At 47.4% G+C, this 20,138-nt stretch overlaps 1 protein-coding gene across 2 annotated transcripts; it reads right to left on the bottom strand.

Moving 5' to 3' along the window:
• Positions 1-893: 893 nt before the first annotated feature.
• On the bottom strand, positions 894-3,769 carry LOC119338304 (UDP-D-apiose/UDP-D-xylose synthase-like). 2 transcript variants are annotated; one of them, XR_005163909.1, is made up of 5 exons: positions 3,271-3,769; positions 2,942-3,034; positions 2,775-2,838; positions 1,897-1,999; positions 894-1,231 (listed from the first exon to the last, which is right to left on the bottom strand). XR_005163909.1 is itself a non-coding variant. In XM_037610597.1 (4 exons), exons 1-4 carry the CDS (start codon positions 3,541-3,543, stop codon positions 1,212-1,214), a joined length of 489 nt encoding a protein of 162 aa, XP_037466494.1. In that variant the 5' UTR covers positions 3,544-3,765; the 3' UTR covers positions 925-1,211. The 2 variants fall into 2 exon arrangements, 1 of the variants encoding a protein (XP_037466494.1); XM_037610597.1 differs by lacking the exon at positions 2,775-2,838 and having other exon boundaries at positions 925-1,231; positions 3,271-3,765.
• Positions 3,770-20,138: the final 16,369 nt, after the last annotated feature.

The raw sequence follows: 20,138 nt of genomic DNA, 5'->3' as shown, positions 1-20,138 counted from the left end.
GCCACTCCGCTCTGCTCCTGCAAGTACGCCGCCCACCACCACCACCCTATGTCCCGGAGGTGGTACTCGGCCACCGCCGGGTCCTCGTGCCCGTTCCGGGGCCGACGCGCACTTGGACCCCCCGAGTCCGAGGAACGAGCAGCCCGGTGTGAGCGACAGCAGGCGAGGGAGAGGGCAGCGGCGTCTGACTCGATGTCCGCGCGCGAGCGCGCCAATCGGTCCCGAGGTAGCTTTCCTTGCGGTCCTCCTCCGCCCTCTCACGTCGGCGGAGGCGGAAGCGTGGCGCCTCCACCGCAAGAATGCCAAGGCGCTCCGACTCGCCATCAAGTTGTCGAAGCGCGAGGCAAACAAGGAGGCGGCGGTGAAGGCGCCCCGTCATGCGAAAGAGTACACTACAAGAAATATGCTATCTTGTGACCTTCACTATTGGTCACTGAAAGGTCATAGTTTTTCATTTGTGACCTTTTTGTGACAAAAAACAGAAGGTCAAAAGCTGAGGGTCGTAAACTGACTATAGCGACCATCTCTGTGAGAAGGTCGTGGACGTTTATGACCAAAATATTCCTATTGTGGCGTTTTGGTCACTAGCAGCCTCCCTAGTCCACGTAGGCATCCAGCGTGGCAAGCTGATGTGGCACAAGATTCAGCCTGGTCCATTTGGCGTTTTACATGGGTCGAGCCCATTAATTCAGCCCATTTAATTTATTTTTTCCCTGTGCTTTGATTAGCTAAATAGGCCTAGCCCACCAATTAGGACTTTTTTTTTCTGAGATGCAGTCTTTTACAATCCATTTTTTTTGGGCCTCAACCTTTTTAGAATCTGGAATTTATGTTGCTCTTTTTATAAACAAGTCCAACATAGCTTGGGCCATGGCCTTTTTAGAGCCCAGGTATTGAGTGCAATATAAATTCTGGATATGGCCGTTTTACAATCCAATAATGGGCCAAGCCCTCTTTTATTTACAGCCAATACTCTCAAATCAGTATAGTAACAGTACTTCTTTCCCACAGTAATAACACAAGTATAGAAATCTTTCTCACACAACTTTATCTCGCATAACATTAGACAGGCCAACACATATCAATAACTTATCTCCTATGTTCACAACTTTTATCTCACACAACATTATACAAAACTGTATCTTGCAGGTTCAAATCACATAAACTTTATCTAACAGGTTCCCGCAACAAAAGATGATCACCATCATCTCCTAATCAAGATGCAAATAACCTGCACATTCAAAAAGAAAAAGCAATATGTCAAAGAGAGACAAACAAAAAATAGAGACTTGCATCAAGTAGACCTGATGATGTACAGATAGTAATCAAACTAGCATCTACTTTGCCCGAGAGATAGCATGAAGCAGTTTTCATGCCATTCATGCATTATTTCTGAGACTAGCAGCAAAAAATACATAGGATGCCAAACAGCCGGCAGCAGCTAAGATCGGTTAGTTGTTGGCTACCACCAATGGCGAGAACTAAATGAGCAGCTTAGATTCATTGGGCTGGATTGGATTGGATTGATGCTAACAAAGTGACAATAGGAAGGTAATGAGCACATACAACTAGCTCTAGTATACCGGCATGCATGAGCACTTGTTAATATTTATATTCATCACAGCAACCTATAACCACCTACGCATACAAATCAGAAAGCACACATATATACCGAACAAAAGCAACAGCCATGAATAGATGACTTAACAATTCATGTTTGTTAACAAAACAAGAGTGGACATCTCATAGTGAGTCTAATACAGCTACACTAAGCATTATCCACTGATGTCACTTGGGGAGTGACACACACAGACGCATACAGCAAGTGCAGTGCAGACAGATAGTGTGGGCACTTAGCAAACAAAGGGAATGGGGATGTCATGTTCAGTTCATCACCTTGCGGAGGGGGTGGTCCTTGGGGAGGAAGCTGCCGATGGTCTTGCCGTAGACCTCGCACGTGGAGAAGTGGATCAGACGCTTGCTGTTCTCCAAGTCTGACCTGCAACAACAATCAAACCAAAGTATAAGTTAGCAAACTTGATGTAATTATGAATCGGTGTATAAACTAACATACAGCCAGGAAATAACAAGTAAATCAGGTAAAACGTACTATCTCATATAGATATATAATAACAAGGGTGCACACAATTGTTTGGGGCAGAGTGGGATGAAAGAGGGGTAATTAATGAACATTTACATTAACTTGTAACTATAAGAAACATGATAAAGAACCATAGCTATCTCTACAACTTGGTTAGCCCTAATCTGTAAGAATAGCTGTCACAAACTCATTTTAGAAATTTACTGATAATCCCTACTAGCAACATAATTAATAAACAGAGTAATATTGCAAGCTGACGGAAGCGGTTGAGCCGCTTGAAAATACTCAAACGGGATATAAAAACATGGGAGGCACGCTAAACTACAATTAAGTTTGATCCAGGTGGATAAGCTGAGTCAACGTGCATCATTAACAGAAACAACTTCATGAGGACTAAAACCCACACTACAACATCAAAAGATCTACCTAATCATGAGCAAAGACACGGCTTTCAACTGGTGCATGTGATGTACAACAGAAATCTACTTGAATCTAAATAAACAAAGGGAAGGCGCACAAACAGATCAGGATCTGTTGACATTAACTGTTTCCATTGCCACAGCATCCGAGTAAAAAACCACCATTTCTCTAACAGTATGTGGGGCATCTCGCGTCAGGTCAACAGATCAGATTAGCACAAAATAAGACTGGATCTAATTGCCCAAGACAAGACCTCTTTTATCGCATGCCCCGACTTGGACGTACAGGGCAAACGACTTCCGGATCCAGTACTTGACCTGCGCACGCACGCAACACCGACAGATGCGTGACGCTCAGACATTCAGTTCTTGGAAACGTCGAAAGCACCATCGAAAACAGACGTGGAGCGAGAGCACGTACCACAGGGAGCGCGTCGATGAAGTTGCTGTAGATGGTGTCGAGCGGGCGCGTGTTGTAGTCCGCCGGCATGCAGATCGCCGCCAGGTTTATCGTCTTCACGGAGCAGATCCAACCACCGACACGCAGAAACAAAATCGTCAGCGGTTTTTCCAGAAATTAATTCAGGGAACGCCAACTGTTTTCTTTTCAGGCGACGAACTCGCTACTTGCAACCGAATCAAGAAACTAAATCCCAGGAAAATCGTTCCATTTTTCGCGGACCAATCCGCCCGCCATTAGAGGGCGAGAGGGAGCGCGGAAGGAAGGAGAGGGGAGGGGGAACGGCGTACCAGATCGGCCATCTTGATGAGGCCCTCGAGGCGGGAGTCGTTCTTGATGTTGAGGCGGTGGAAGGAGATGCGGCCGGCGAGGTGGGGCGGGGGCGGGTCGACGAGGTGGCGGATCTTGTCGCAGTAGACGTCGACGGCGAGGACCGTCTGCTGGGTCTCGGCCATGAGCTTCTCGCAGAGGTGCGAGCCGATGAAGCCGCCGGTGCCGATCACGCAGATGGTCAGCGGCGCCACGGCGCCGCCGTCCAGATCCGTCCTGCCCCCGCTCCCCATGCTCTCCCGGCGGTCGCGCGGCGCGGTCGGTCGGTCGGTCGGATCCGGGGCGGGGAGCGGAGGGAATGCGCGTGGGGATCGGGTCTGGTTGGATTGGGCAGTGATTGGATCGGGAGGTGGCGGCGGGGTGAGATTGGATCGGGAGGTGGCGGCGGCGGCGAGCAGATGGGGGGAGAAGGGTGCGATGGGGGAAGGGGATGTGAGCTAGGGTTTGTGCTGCGGTGGGGTGGATGGACGGATGGATGTGGGGTGGTGAGATGGATGGATGGATGGATGAGTGTCATGTCATCGATCCGTGGGAATGGTTTTGATTGGTTCGGAAAATTAGTGATTTAAAAGAGTTTCAAGTACAAAAACTAGAGGGATTTTGTGAAGTAGCTATCAAAAATATTTTGCAAAAGGGTACCACACAAATTTTCACAGAGTTAGACCACATTTTATGGATAAGGACCAATTTATACGCATTTCTCATCTTTCTAGCTATTTTTAATCATTTTTCGAGTGCCCCAAATAATGTTTTTTTTGAAGAACCTACCAAACAATTATTGCAAAATTGCACCAAATCATTTTTCTAAAATACTAGGTCATATTTAATGCATAATTTATCAAATGGTTGGGTGTAAAAAGTTTTGATCCACCTCTAATGAAAAAAACAAATTTCCGCTGATTCAGTTGGAAGCGGGTTAAATCTGAACTGCAGCTACCTCATAGTTTGCTCTTTATTTTTTCAAAAAATCATTTCTAGGTACATAAGTATCTATTTAATCAGAGAAACACCAAAAAAATTATAAGATTCAACCACTAGCTAGGAACGGTCATTCCCGTCGTTTTGACCACATTTTGAAACGGGCATAAAAAATTCAAAAAAAATCAAAAAATTGGAAAACCTTCGCATTGTGTCATTATATATGACCAAGTTTCCAGGAAAAATAATAAACTTGTAATACGGCAATTATTTTAAAAAAGTGTTCTCAGAAATGAGCTATCATGCGTGAAGATTCATGGCTTTCAAGACAAATGATCAATCTTATAACCACATTCGTGGCATAGTTTGTTCAAATGATCTTATATTGTGCACAAGGGTGCATATTGGAATGGCAAACAATGTTGCCTAAGGAAGTTTTCATTTTCTTTGGACGAAAAAACCATTTTTCATTTTCCGAGTGCCCAAAAGGAGGTTTTTTTGTGAAGGAACTACCAAATAATTGTTGCTAAATTGGACCAAATCAATTTTCTAAAATATTAGGACATATTTAATGCATAATTGACGAAATGGTTGGGTGCAAAAAGTTTTGATCCACCTCTCGTGAAAAAGACAAATTTCCGCCGATTTAGTGAAAGAGGGTCAAATTTGAACTGCAGCTGCCTCATAGTTTGCTATTTATTTTTTCTAAAAATCATTTCTAGTTACATAAGTACCTATTTAATCAGAGAAACACCAAAAAAATTCCAAGATTCAACCACTAGCTAGGAACGGTCATTCCCGCCGTTTTGACCGCATTTTGAAACGGGCATAAAAAATTCAAAAAAAATTTAAAAATTGGGAAACCTTCGCATTGTGTCATTATATGTGGCCAAGTTCCCAGGAAAAATAACAAACTTGTAATACAGTAATTATTTTAAAAAAGTGTTCTCAGAAACGAGCTATCACGTGTGGAGATCAATGGCTTTCAAGCCAAATGATCAATCTTATGGCCACATTCATGGCATAGTTTGTTTAAATGATCTCATATTGTGCACAAGGGTACATCTTGGAATTCCAAACAATGTTGCCTAAGGAAGTTTTCATTTTCTTTGCACGGAAAATTCATTTTTCATTTTTCGAGTGCCCAAAAGGAGGTTTTTTTGTGAAGGAACTACCAAATAATTGTTGCAAAAATGGACCAAATCAATTTTATAAAATACTATGCCATATTTAATGCACAATTGACAAAATGGTTGGGTGAAAAAAGTTTTGATCCACCTCTGGTGAAAAAGACAAATTGCCGTCGATTCAGTTGGAAACGGGTCAAATTTGAACTGCAGCTGCCTCATAGTTTGCTCTTTATTTTTTCCAAGAATCATTTATAGGTAAATAAGTATCTATTTAATCAGAAATACATGGTTTGATGGCGAGACATCGAGGTTTGGATGGTGGCCAAGGGCCCCAACCCTTGAGCGCGTAAGCTCGCATGCCCGCCACGTGGTCACCGCGTGACCGTGGCGTTGCCATGTGTTCTGGGCGGCCTAGGAATGTCTAGTGGGTTGGACACTCCCCAGGTAGGTGCTAGGAAGAAAATCACAACATAAGATTCTCACGAGGAGACCGATCGATACTCAAACATGAATAAGCAGCCAAGTGTTTGATTTGCGGTACGGGAAATGCACATGGCTAATGGGCATGAGTTTTGGCGAGGATGATCAGTTACTAAGAAGACCGTCTTCACAAATTTTCATCTCAAAAGGGGGATCCTAGGTGGTACTTGCTTTACAAAGTACCACACTGGACATAAATACGAATGTTGAAGCTGGGCTCAAAATAATGAATGGATTGAGCTAGCATTTGGTGGAGTATGGTTATTTGGGCATAGGAAAGCACTATAGAAAATGGATACCATTTGGACATGCCAAAGTGGTACTTCCTTCACAAAGTGCTGCTCTGATCAGAATAGGAAAATGAATATTTTTGAATTATTTTTGAACTAGGCAAGGAAGGTTTTTACATATTTGACGAAGATATGACCCAAAGAATTTACGAGATTTCTTTGGGAATTTTGGGAATAACAGAAATATAGGTTGCTTCACAACCTAGGGCAAAAACCGCCACATGGACATGACACATAGGCAAAACTGATGAGATGGCGCCTAGTCATCACAACCCACCATAATCTACAAGGCTATGACCATCTATATTGGTCATTAACAACTAGAAATAAGGCAACGGACTAGCACTGTTTGCTTTGTGACCTTTTCATGTAAGGAAATTACAACCTTTCTGACCAAAATGGTCGCAATGGTTTAGGGTTTGGAGCCCCTCGAACAGCTTTTGACCAATTGGTCTGAAATGGTCATAGATCTATGACCAATTCTTCCAGGGTCACTGACAAAAGGTCACTAGTTGACATATTTCTTGTAGTGGTAGGACTGCCTGCTCCACAGGCTATCGGGCAAAAGGTGCAACTCCTCCGACTCCGCCCTGATGGATGGCTCCACCTCCAGCTCCGACGACGACGCACCTCCGCACACCGACTCCTACGGTGGACGGGCAGAACTGCTCCAACGATCAGAAGGGGAAGGGGCTGGCGAAAAAATGGTGATTTCCTCCGCCCTTCCCGGTTCTGTTTATCTTTTACTATGTTTTTATAAGTACTTTGTAGTATGGATTTGCACTGTCCGCCTTTGAACTCCCATAAATTATGTTCCTTTTGTCCGGTTGATCTGATGAACTGCTCTTTTGATCATGTGTTTATGTAGTGTTGCATGAATTGTATGATTTTGAGGTTTCAGATATGAGGGACGCGAGTGTGAAAGGCAACTATAAAGCGTGCCCGGTCAGTGCCCGCGAACGCGCCCGGGCGCATCCGTGGGCGTTTGAGGGATCAGATTTTCCCAGCGCGGCTGTAGATGCTCTAATAACCCTCGACGGCCCCGGAACCGTTTAGTCTGATATGAGACATCCGCCTCCCTCTGAAGATCAGGATCTTTCTGTGGCAATGGATCCGCGGACGCCTCCCCTCTGGGGTGGTAGTCCTCAAGCATAACGGCCCGGGCGATGGGATTTGTCCCATCTGTGGCACGATCGAGGATGCTAACCACATCTTCTCGTGCTCTACTGCCCAGTTCATGTGGGCCTGCTTCCGCGAAATGGTCGGTGGCCAGTGGTGCAATACCAATTTCCCCGACTTACTTGCGGAGCTGAGCGCCTCCCCTCCTCGCTACCGCCATATTAGATGGCTGTGCGTTGGGATCCTCGCCTGGACGCTTTGGAAAATTCGCAACAAGCTTGTCATTCAGAAGGTTCCTCTTCGACGTGCGACTGACGCTATCTTCAAAATGTGTGGCTACTTGCAGCTTTGGCGGCCGCTTAGCCACCCCCAGGACCGGGACGTCATCACCATCCTCCTCGCCGATCTTCGCTCGATGGTGCTCCGCGTGGCTCCCCCGCTTCCGCCCCCTCCGCCTGAGCCTGACTAGGTTGTCGGACTACTTTGCGCCTTGTGCCTTGCCCTTTGCGTTATGCGCTGTGTTGTGTGTGTTTAGGGCTTGTTGTGCTGTGCCCTCAGCTCTGACCCTCGTGCCTTTTTATATGCATGTGAACCTCCGTGTATGTGTGTGTGTTTGAACATGTGTGGAACCACCTTGTGGGATGCTTGATTTGGGCGGTTGCTTTATAATAAAGCGGGGCGAAAGCCTTTTTCGATAATGGAGGACAGAACGGTGTGGCTTTATATTTATCTGCAACATGCAACAGTGGTTTCCGCACCCATTCACACCCAGTTCCACGAAGAAAACATCTACATTGAGAATGTATGCGCTTTGGGAGTCATGTCTAACCTCCACCCAAAAATAAGTTGAAAATTTGGAGGAAGATGACGAGGGGGAGCCGCTGCATCTCTATTGGAGCGGTTTATTTCTAGTTAGGAGCTAAAAGAACCACATGCCACTGGAGCATCATGTGGTGGATTGATTAAATTAGTTATGTGCGTGATAATTAATTCTTTGATTCTTCCCTAGACACAAAATTTTAGTCACACGTCCCGCGTGAAACTTTCTGCTAGGATCTACATGAACACGACAGAATACTACCATATAATGTACTATAATCCTTAGGCATGCATGATAACTAAACCTAAGACCGACCTAGCATTATGGAGGCCCTAGTGCAAATGAGGTACAATGGACATAACATTTATAATAGAGTCATATAAATACTTTTGGTGGTATATATCACATATCATGAATATGAAGGCATTGTTTGGACACGCAGTATGCTAGCGCCAAATAAAAAATTTCTACCGCGCAACCAAGAACATACTGCTGGAGATAGATCACAGGATCAAATTTTACCACTCAACGCGCAATCACCGCAACGGAAGTAGAGTTGGTGATGCGTGTAGCCGATCAGCCGAGTCACCTCCTCCTAATGCAGCCGCTCCCCCATAAATGATTCCTCGCGGATCCCTCAAACAACTCCTTGCGGTTCCCTCAAATGATTCGTCCAAGCAGCGCAAATGCAATGCCTCCAAGGTATCCACACACACGGGGAGTAGCATTAGGCGGCGGAGTCCACACTTAAGGGGAGTAGCATCAGACGGCGGACTGCTAGGTCCAGTCGCACGACAAATGGGTGTGGGAAGTGGTGGCGGCTATGGTAGGAGGAAAAAAATCAAAGCTAAAAGGGGCGCCCCACTCCCCTTTATATAGACCTCCGGGGTGGGCTCAACACTTTAGGCCCACTAGGTGTCTACACCCAATCTTCACTCGGATCCAATCCGAATGGGCTGCATCCCCTTAAGTGTGAGACCCTATAGGTTCATGTACACATGGAAACGATCCGAGTCGATAGTTGGTAGCGGCTCCTAGCAAAACGTGCCAACTCCCATGTGCGCCTAAAGTAGTTTGACGAACCTCAACAATGTGATGCAACATTCCTTTTGCCTCAGGATATATGTCGTCGAGCTCAAGTGAGTAGTTGTCACCCTTGTGGTGGCTCGACCTTTGTTCTCAAAACCGTGGATCAGATTTCTGAACCGGGGTAACTCTTCACCCAAGTGGCACGACCTTGCTTTCTGAATCTGATCATCCGAGAGGGATGAGAGAATTTCTCTCCAATAAGAGGGGGAAATCCCATCTTGCTCAACTAGTCTCGCGACATGTTTGGCGAATCACCCGAAAGCTATCTTTATAACTACCTAGTTATAAAGTAGCATTTGATAGATCCTAAGTCAGTTGATCCTCATCCCGAAAACATGCGAGGACCTCAGGTCTAGGACATGGCATATACATCACACTAGAGACTAACACATGACAATATCAAGTTGTATCTCAAAGTGGGCTTGTCTAACTCGGTGATCTCCATCCACGAGTCCATACTATCAGTTTTGCATTTCTATGTCCATGACTCGTGAAATATAGTCATTAATTGAATCGTATACTAGTCAAAAGGTATGCGCATAACCTTATCAACTAGGGACCAGCAGAACGATGATCATACAGTATATAGATTCACAAATAAGTCATATACTTATTGATACATATCACTGATGATGTTCAATGACAATCATCATCACATGATTGTCTCTAGAGCATATCTCGAACAGGCATAAACATAAAAAATGTAATATAAATTAGCTAATAAAGTTTTAATACACGTTGTAGATGTGATTATATGATGCAAACGATGATTATAAGATACATGTACTCAACCATAAACAACTATTGAATACATACAACATGGTGAAGTGTGCGCTGAGGGGGGGGGGGGAGGATGCCCCATGTCCACCCCATAATAGTGTTGACGTTATGTTCTAAAAATACTATATTTGTAATTTATATTGATATTTTGTATTTGTTCCTTTTGAGTTAGGCCCTAGGATTGGAGAAGTGACACGAGAAGACGGAACCACGCCAATGTGTGGTTTTGGTAATTAATGACAATCCCCATGGGCTAATGTTTTCATTAAGATGGATTTGAAGGTAAGTTCCGTAGGCAATGCGTAGAGAATATTGGATGGATTAAAGGATGAAATCCATCAAGATAAATATATGCATTGAGTATTGGGATTGAATGGATTTATAATGAATGCCATCAACATCAAGATATGCATGAAGATCATTGAACTCTAGTGATGAATATATTATGATCAAGAAGAAGCAGAAATGTACTTTGAGCCATCAAGATTAAGTTATATGATTTAATCAAGGGACATTTACATTTGTGCTCCTAACTCGAACCTACTACTCAGATTTATCCCTAATTTTGAAGTATGCTAAAATTTGCCCCTCCGCCGTCAGTTCTGTTTAGAAAAATGCCCTTTTGTGTCGTTTCCGTCCGGTCAAAGGCATTTGACCATTTCAGGGCGTTTATTGGACATTTTCCCCTTGTCTCCATGTGTCACTTACACATGGGACCCACTCAGGATAATATAAGGAAAAAACTCTTTCTCTCACCCCTCTTTGTATCACTTACATGTGGGGCCAACAAAAAAAATTAAAATAAAATTAAAAGTCCATTATCTCTCTTCCCTCCGTGTCTCTCTCCCTCGCTTCCGACGGGCAGGGAATTGGCGGCAACCAGCAGCACGCGGCAGTTGCCCCTACCAAGCTCACCGGCATGCCAGCGCTGCACTCACCATCATGCCATTGCGCGTGATTCACGCCAGTTGGGCACACAGACGGCCACCGAATCCAGTTCCTGGCGGAGTCAAGCGGCGAACGGTGACGGGTGTCACAAGGAGCTCACCGAGGTCCTCCTAAGAACAAAATTGACAAGCGCAAACGAAGAGGGAGCTCGAGAAGGGGCTCTTGGCGCCAGGATTTGGAGAGGGTGCCGCGGAAGCAACGATATCAACCTCAAATTGGTGGCGGTGCTCATCGCTGGAGATGAGGAAGGAGAGGGAGAAGCACCAAATTGGCAGAGGTGAAATGTGTAGGAGCTCGATTGAATGCCGATGGCCTATATTCGTTGAGCCCTCGTGCCCTCTGACCTTCTCACGCTGAGCGGAGCCCATCATCGCCGCTCGATCTCGACTGCAACATGTCGTCCCAGCCATCCCACGCCCTCTGGCGACCTCAATCCACTTCATCTCCCCGCCCATAGCCTCACATGCCTACTCTGTAGCCCATAGCACTCCAGCACCATCCCGCACATCGCCGCATGCATTATTCCTTTGCGGTGGCGGTGATGGGGGACCGAAGAGTGGACAAACGTCTGATGGTGGCGGGAGAGCAAGAGGCGGAGCTGTGGCGTGAGAAGTCCCTCCGTGAGAAGGCAAAGAGCTCCATGAGTGGACGGCAGGGCGGCCGTGAAGGTCATGAAGAGCGCGAGGCACGCGGTTCTTTTGCTATGCAAGGAGGGCATGAGGGGGATTGGGGCCCTCCTCCCCCTTGGTGGATCCAACAGTAGGAGCGGAAGAGGTTAAAGAAGGCGGGGCGCAGGCAAAGGGAGCTGGAGCAGAAACCCATGGCGCATCCCAACTATTGGGGTGGCCATGGCGATCCGTTAGCCAAGAAGCCACGGGCCAGTGCGGAGCCGTCGGCAGTGGCTTTTCCAGCTTCCTCGAAAGGCACGGCCGACGATCCCATCCTGATGGAGGAGATCCCGAATGTGGAGTGCTTCAAGTGTGGGCGCTTGGGTCACTACCAATCCAAGTGCAAGAACAAGCCGCTATGTGTGTTCTGCAATGAGGATGGGCATGCTTCGGCCTACTGCCCATCGCGTGGAAGGCCCTAAATCTCCAGATCATGGGAAGTGCCATCTCGGGTGAGGGCTTCTTCTGCCTCCAGTTCAAGGAGGACGAGGAGATCGACGACAGCTCAGTCCTGAAGATCGACAACGCAGTGATAATTTCTGCAGATCCGAGCCGACTTTCACTCTGTATTCTCAAGCAAGAGCTAAAGCACATGGTGTTCGGTGACTGGGATTGGCAAATATCTCAGGTGGGGGACAACGACTTTTCGGTGATCTCCCCCTCGACCGACCTGCTGCACATGGCTAAATCGAGTGGCAAACTCTTCCCTCTATCAACGACATAACTGCGCGTGTGAGGGAATCCCTGCATAAGGAGATTGTGCCACTGGTCATGTCGGATACGTGGGTACAGCTCCACGACATCCCTAGGAAGCACCGTCATGTGGAGCGTCTGATGGAAGGGCTAAAGATGCTGGGGCATCCTATTGTGGTGGATGAGCTCCCTCTCATCCGGTTGGGGCCGGTGAGAATGAAGCTGGCGTGCAAATCTCCGAACAAGCTTAACGGCTTTGTGGAGGTGTGGTTTAATGGTGAAGGCTACCAAGTTAAGGTGGAGGTGGAGCGGTGAAACATACTGGTGAGGGCGGCCCCAGTGGCACTGACCCTTCTAAAAAAACGCCTCCCTCCTCCTTTGACAAAGCTGGCCGCCCGCAAGATGCGGGGAATGGATCCAAGCCACTTGGGGGTGGCAAGGACTCGACAAAGCAGCCGTCGGGCGGGGCACTTGGGTCCGTAGAGCCCAAAGACGTGGAGATGGGATGTCAGGATGAGGATCTCGATGACAGTACTCAAGACACTTCTATCGATACAGAGACCTGGGACAAGCTCGGGACCCTGACCGGGGGCACGACCGCCGTGGCGACGCAGGATACCGGGGTCAGCCTCCCTTCGCTGGCCCGGACCCTCGCTGGCTCCTTCAATGAGTACGGGTCTCAATTTGGGGCGCCTTCCTTGGCTCTCATGGAGGTGGATGTGTACTCTAGCGACACTGGGGCTGCCGTCCCTCAGTCCCCGCTAGCCACCGATGGGGCAGATGCTGGTTGTGTGCTCAATGAAGACTCTGCCACCACTCCATCCTCGAGGCGCCGGGGCTCTGGTGGATCAGGCAGACCTCCCAAGAAGACAGTGGGCAGGAAAGCGACAGTTAAGGCGGGTGCGGTGATGGTGGCAGAGCAGAACCGGGGTGATTTGGGCGCGGCACTAGCGTCGGTGGGTGCGGGTGCAAATGCCAAGCGCTCCAAGGTGACTCATGTGGCGCTGCGAGCCCCCAGCGTGCATGCCAAGGCCAAGCCGGACGACCTGTCTTCTCTAGAGAGCACCAAGCTTCATACCGCAGACAAGAACCTGGAAGTCTCAGGTAACCCTCTCCCTTCTTATAGAATTCTCAATGCTTTCTCGGATGATCATCTTGCGCGGGTTCTGAATGATAGTGGGGTAGTTGCATCTATTTCCAATGGTGAGATCATCTCGACGGTGCTTGCGCATGAAGAGGCTCAGGCGGCACTAGCTGAGGCTGCTACTCGGTGTGTGCTAGCAGGCTCGCCTCCTTTCCCAATGAGGAAGTAGAAGCGAGGGTGACTTCTGATCTTCCTTCTTCCAGCCGTGCCCCGACTCGGAAGTGTGTGGCCAGGCTGTGACCTCTCGAGGGGTCCGCCTTTGGAATCGTATTATTTGATGCGATACCTATTTTGGAATGTTAGGGGTTGTGGCCACGAGGGATGTCAGACACAACTTAGAGAGTACATGGCCAAGGAATGGATCGATGTAGTTGCGCTACAGGAAATGATCAAAGTTGATTTTCTTTCCGTGACTTGCTGGCTTTTGATCCCCTTAATTGGTTTGACTGGCACTAGTTGTCATCTGTGAGGTGCTTGCTTGGGAGCGAGGCATGTTTTTTGTGGCTGCTACTATTCGACATAGTGTCTCGAGGCTGATTTGGGTGGTGGTATGTGTCTATGGTCCTGCCGACCATTCGCCCTCTGCTACTTTCTTGGAAGAGGTCTCGGCCTTGGTTGGGGCCAACCACGCAGCAAACATCCCCCTGGTCGTCGGTGGCGATTTTAATTAGTCCGCTCGGGTGCGGACAAAAACAATTATAGGGTGGACTGGGCAAGGGTGTCCATTTCAACAATGCTATTGCGGCGGCTGCACTTCCAGAAGCGGCTCGAACGGGGGCCAGGTACACCTGGACTAACAAGTAGCTGGCCCCAGTTCGCAGTGTCCTAGACCAGGTGTTTTTCACCCCGGAGTGGGAGGTCCTCTTTCCTTTTATGCACTTTGGTGGCAGAAACCCGCATTGGGTCGGACCATGTCCCACTCATTTTCTCTTCAGGGGAAGAGAGGGCCCAACGTAGCAGACATTTCTTCCTCGAAACGGCCTGGTTTGAAGCAGAGGGCTTCATCCCTATGGTTCAAGGCCAATGGGAGCAGATCCTAGCCCAGTTGGATTTTCAAAGGGAACCAGTAGAATGCTGGTCGGCTGCTGCTACGATCTTGAGGGCATTCCTTCGTGGATGGGGAGCCAACCATGGTAGCGACTCAAAACGTGAGCGCTGGAGGCTAGTTGAGGAGATCGCTGACCTTGATGCTTAGGCGGACGCTCGGATGTTTTCGGAGGCTGAGTGGGCTCATCAATATGAGCTGGAGCATAAGGTTCTGGCGATCCTTCGTGCGGAGGAAGAATATTGGTGCCGTAGGGGCGACATTAAGTGGGTGACTAAGGGATACGCAAATACTGCTTATTTTCATGCGTATGCTAATGCCATAAAGCGTAAGAGCGCGATCCTTCACCTCCAGTCGGAGCAGGGCCTCCTTCTCTCCCAGGGCGACATTTCTCGCCACATCTACAACTATTTCGTTGGTCTGTTGGGTATGGCCGATGAGAAAAAGCTTTGTATCTGAGAGGATTTGTGGTATCCCGAGGATAGGGTGTCGAACCAGGAGAACGAGAGCCTTGCGCTCTCTTTCCTCCCCGAAGAAGTTGACACAACCCTGTTGGGGATGAAGAAAGCCACGGCCCCGGGCCCGGATAGCTGGCCGGTTGAATTCTTTTGTAGATTCTGGCCTAGTCTTCACCCCCTTTTCTTTGATATTGTGAATGGGTTTGCCCTAGGTATGGTAGATATTTCTCGGCTAAACTACGGGCTATCAGCCTAATCCCTAAAGTGAAAGGGGCGGACAACATTAAGTTGTTCAGACCAATCACTCTCATCAGTGTCCCCTTTAAGATTTGCGCTAAGGCTTATGCGACCCGTTTGGCTCCAGTGTCTCAACGGGTTATCCTCAAAAGCCAAACTTCCTTTCTTAAAGGCCATAACATTCTGGAGGGCCCTATTGCTCTCCTTGAAATTGTTCACGAGCTAAAGCAGAAAAATCAGCAAGGGGTGCTGCTCAAGCTCGATTTCGAAAAAGCCTACGACCGTCTAAACTGGGAGTTTGTACGGGAGGTTCTTGTCAAAAAGGGTTTTGAGGCAGGATTTGTCCACCGTATAATGAATCTGATTAATAGTGGACAAACGGCTGTTTCCATCAATGGGGATTTGGGTAAGTTCTTCCGCAACAAAAATGTTTAAGACAAGGAGACCCACTGTCTCATATTGTTTTTAACTTTGTCGCAGATGCCCTATCGGCTATGCTGTCTAAGGCACGGTCGGCCGAGCACATCAAAGGGTTGGTGCCCCACCTAATCCCGGGAGGAGTGACGCACCTACAATATGCCGATGACACGATGTTGCTCTTTGAACCAGACGACAATAGTATAGCCTCGATCAAGCTCCTGCTGCTTGCTTTCGAGCTTCTCTCCAGGCTCAAAATTGTCTTCCTCAAAAGCAAGGTCATAACCATGGGGATGGATGACCAGGCGAGTAGGCGGGTGACCAACCAACTTAATTGCAAACTAGGGAGTTTGCCTATTAAATATCTTGGCCAGCCCGTCTCTCATAGTAGGCTGTCCATTAAGGAGTGGGAGCCTCTATATGGTAAGGTGGCGGGTAGGGTAAGCCCGTGGCGAGGGAGGTTTATGTCTTCTGCTGCTAGGCTCATTATGACCAATTCTAGCTTATCTTCCCTCCAAATGTTTACCATGGGAATGTTTCTTTTAGCGGATGGGGTTCACGCTAAACTTGACACGCGTGATCTCGTTTCTTCCTGGAAGGAACTGGCATCAAGCGGAAGTACCATCTTGTCAAGTGGGCCACGGTTTGCCGCCAATTTTTTTTGGGTGCTTCGGTATTTTGAACTCCAAATTCATGAATGTCGCTCTCTTATCCCGATGGTGGTGGAGGTTGGCCCAAAACGAGTCATGCCTCTGGGCTGACCTACTTAACGCGAAATACTTCCCTCACGACAATGTTTTCTCTGCAAAAAAGACGGGCTTCTCATTCTGGAACGAGATCTAGGCTGTGCGACCCGCCTTTTCCCTAGGGGTGTAGTTTCAATTCAAGGAAGGTCAGTCAACTAGATTCTGGCTGGAGTCCTGGCTTGGCCCTTCCCCTCTTTGGCAGAGCCACCCAACAATTTTTCAAGTGGCCTCCAACACTGAGTTGCTAGTTGGCGAAGCTCTTCGGACCTCTCCGCCTTCGGTTAGCTTCCTGAGAGATTTGCTCCCGGCCAAGGAGGCTGAATGGAACACGGTGAAGGCCTTGATTGGCCAGCGCAGAACCAACCCGGGTGCTGACGAGGTCTCTTGGACACTTTCAGCCTCCGGTGTGTTCTCTGTTAAGTCGCTATATAGCAAACTAACTAAGGACGCTATGCTGGACATAGCTCGGGGGCTATGGAAGGCCGGGCTCCCGCTTAAGATAAAAATCTTCCTATGGAAGATGTTCCAGAACCGCCTCCCGACAGCGGACAATGTTGCGAAATGCAACGGGCCTTCAGACGGGTCTTGTGTGGTGTGCGGTACTCTAGAAGATGCAAATCATGCTCTCTTCCGTTGCCATCTAGCTAGGTTTTCTTGGAGTGCAGTTAGAGCCTCGTTCCAGCAAAACTGGAACCCTTCATCCGGTGTCGACCTTTTGCAAATTATTCATACGCAAAAGGGGGCTAGTGCGAGGATTGTTTGGCGTTGCGTAGGGGCGCTATTGCGGTCCTTATGGACCTAAGATGACCATTGAGAAGAAATTCCCTTCTCACCCAACTGATGTCCTGTTCAAATGTCACCTCTTCTTGCAGACCTGGACACCGTTGGGGAAACCGCGTGATGAGGAGCTCATGATCGAGAAGATGGAGTGGATCCACATCATTCAGGTGGAAGCTCGACAAGTGGTTGCTCAAGACTGATCTCATTTTGCATCTCGTTTCATTGCTTATGCTTGTCGATGACTTCATTCCAGCCTGCGTATTGAAGTTGGTGGACCTCTGTCTATTTCGGGTGGTTCTGTAATGCTTAAACTGGACTGACGTGATATTTGTCTTCATACTATGTGTACGCTGCCTTGTTGGCTTTATTTATTTAAAGCCGGACGCCTTTGGCATCTTTGTTCCAAAAAAAATTCACGAACACGCCAACGTTTAACGACCATGGTTAAGAACCATTTAGCCTAACACACACTCATAAGTGTGCCACTAACACGTGGACCCTCTACTAACTAAAACAACTAAACCTATTAAGAGATGATGACATGTGGCCCCTATTGACCAGTCTAACTTTGGCTTATTTTTTGTTTTTTAGATTGTGTCCCACATGTAAATGATACAAACAAAGAGGTGACAGAATGATGTTTTTCTTGTAATTTTTAGAGTGGGTCCCACCTGTAAGTGATGCAAACAAAGGGTGAGATAAAGAGTTTTTTTCCTTTTATTTTTAGAGTGGGTCCCATGTGTAAGTGACATATGTAGAGAAGGGCAAAAATGTCCAACTAACGCCCAGAAAACGGTTAAAACCCGTTGATCGGACAGAAACGGCACAGAAGGGTATTTTTGTAAAGCCACCTAATGGTAAAGGGGCAAATTTGAGCAACCTTTGAAATTAGGGGTAAATCTGAGTAGTGGGTTCGAGTTAGGGGTTAAAATGTAAATGACCCTTTAATCAAATATAATCAATATGAACTCCATATGATGTACAAGATGTGATGAAGAAGGAGTTTGTTGAAGAAACTCGAAGGCATGATTGGGCTTATGGGTTGAGCCGTGATGGTTCAAGATCTTGAGAGAATGTTTAAATAGAAGAATTCTATATATGGATTGAGGATGAGATTATGATGACTCATATATGTTGAGTCATGGTTTATCAGTTCAAGAAGCTATTGCAAATATGCCCTAGATGCAATAATAAAGTGGTTATTATTATATTTCCTTAATCATGATAAATGTTTATTATTCATGCTAGAATTGTATTGACCAGAAACTTAAATACATGCGTGGATACATAAACAAACACCGTGTCCCTAGTAAGCCTCTACTAGACTAGCTCGTTAATCAAAGATGGTTAAGGTTTCCTAACCATAGACATGAGTTGTCACTTGATGATGGAATCACATCATTAGGAGAATGATGTGATGGACAAAACCCATCTGTTAGCTTAGCATATGATCCTTCAGTTTATTACTACTACTTTCTTAAATGTCAAATACATATTTCTTCGACCATGAGATCATGCAACTCCCGGATACCATAGGAATACCTTGTGTGCTATCAAACGTCACAACGTAACTGGATGATAATAAACATGCTCTATAGGTATCTCCGAAGGTGTTTGTTGAGTTGGCATTGTTGACGTATAATGTGCTGCCCAGTCTCTTCCATCAGATCGGTCTTTTGGTTGCATTGGCTAGAGCATGCACTTCTACATGGTATCAGAGCCAAGAGGTCTCGAGTTCAAGACCCCGCTAGCGCAATTAAATTGCAGCCCACTTTCGGTCCATGTTTAGGTCTGAGGGAGCCACACATGAGGGGGAGTGTTGATGTATAATATGTTGCCTAGTCTCTTCCATCAGATCGATCTTTTTGTTGCATTGGCTAGAGCATGCACTTCCACAGGAATGGATCAATATTGGGATTTCCATGTGACGGAGAGGTATCTCTGGGGCCTCTCGGTAATATAACATCACAAGAAGCTTGCACGTAAAGTGACTAAGGAGTTAGTTACAAGATGATGTATTATGGAATGAGTAAAGAGACTTGCCTGTAACGAGATTGAACTAGGTACAAAGATACCGATGATCGAATCTCGGGCAAGTAACATACTGGCAGACAAAGGGAACTACGTATGTTGTCATAAATGTTTGGCCGATAAAGATCTTCGTAGAATATGGAGGAACCAATATGGGCATTCAGGTCCCGCTATTGGTTACTGGCCGGAAAGGTGTCTCGGTCATGTTTACATCATTCTCGAACCCGTAGGGTCCGCATCTTAATGTTTGTTGATGATATAGTATAATATGAGGTATGTGAATTGGTGACCGAATGTAGTTCGGAGTCCTAGATGAGATCATGGACACGGCAAGGAGCTCTGGAATGGTCCAAAGGTAAAGATTGATATATAGGGCGATGCTATTTGGTCACCGATAGGTTTCAGAATATACCGGGTAATCATCGGATCACCGGAAGGGGTTCAGGGAGGCCCCGGGAGTTTATTGGGCCAAACAGGCTAACGAGGGAGTGCACACCCGCCCACATGGGGCTGGTGCACCTCCACATCATGGCGTCGGCCCTAGGGAAGGAAAGGGAGAAGGCTGGCCCCTCTTGCCTTTTCTACGACATGAGAAAAAGGAAGGGAGGGGGGCGCCACCCCTTCCTGCCTTCTCCCAAGCGACAGAAAAGAAAAGGGAGGGGGCTCCATAGGGCAGGTGCCCAAGGGGGCCGGCGGCCACCCTTGGGGTGCACCCTGGCTGCCTCCCCTCCCGCCACCTATGTATTCATGAGAGGGAGGGGCGCCACACATCCACGACAATCCCCAAGTCGTGTGTGGCGCCCCTCTCCCCGGTTCCATCCTCCATCAAGTTTTTCTGCAGTGCACGACGAAGCCCTGCGGGAACAAGTTCACCACCACCGTTACCACGCCATCATGCTGCCAGAACTCATCTACTACTTCGCCTCTCTTGCTGGATCGAGAAGGCGTGGACATCATCGAGCTGAATGTGTGCTGAACGCGGAGGTGCCATAAGTTTGGTACTTGATTGGGACGGATCGTGAAGGTGTACGACTA

Source organism: Triticum dicoccoides, chromosome 7B (assembly GCF_002162155.2).
Source record: "Triticum dicoccoides isolate Atlit2015 ecotype Zavitan chromosome 7B, WEW_v2.0, whole genome shotgun sequence".
NCBI lineage: Eukaryota > Viridiplantae > Streptophyta > Magnoliopsida > Poales > Poaceae > Triticum > Triticum dicoccoides.
This window is presented reverse-complemented; position numbering and strand designations above follow the sequence as displayed.

What these genes read in the sequence shown, in the direction of transcription:
- LOC119338304 (XM_037610597.1), bottom strand. Translation starts at nt 3,543, where the DNA reads ATGGGGAGCGGGGGCAGGACGGATCTGGACGGCGGCGCCGTGGCGCCG. An exon ending in TCATCAAGATGGCCGATCTG is followed by an intron (nt 3,035 to 3,270) that starts GTACGCCGTTCC and finishes TGCTCCGTGAAG; the next exon opens with ACGATAAACCTGGCGGCGAT. An exon ending in AGGACCACCCCCTCCGCAAG is followed by an intron (nt 1,232 to 1,896) that starts GTGATGAACTGA and finishes TTGAATGTGCAG; the next exon opens with GTTATTTGCATCTTGATTAG.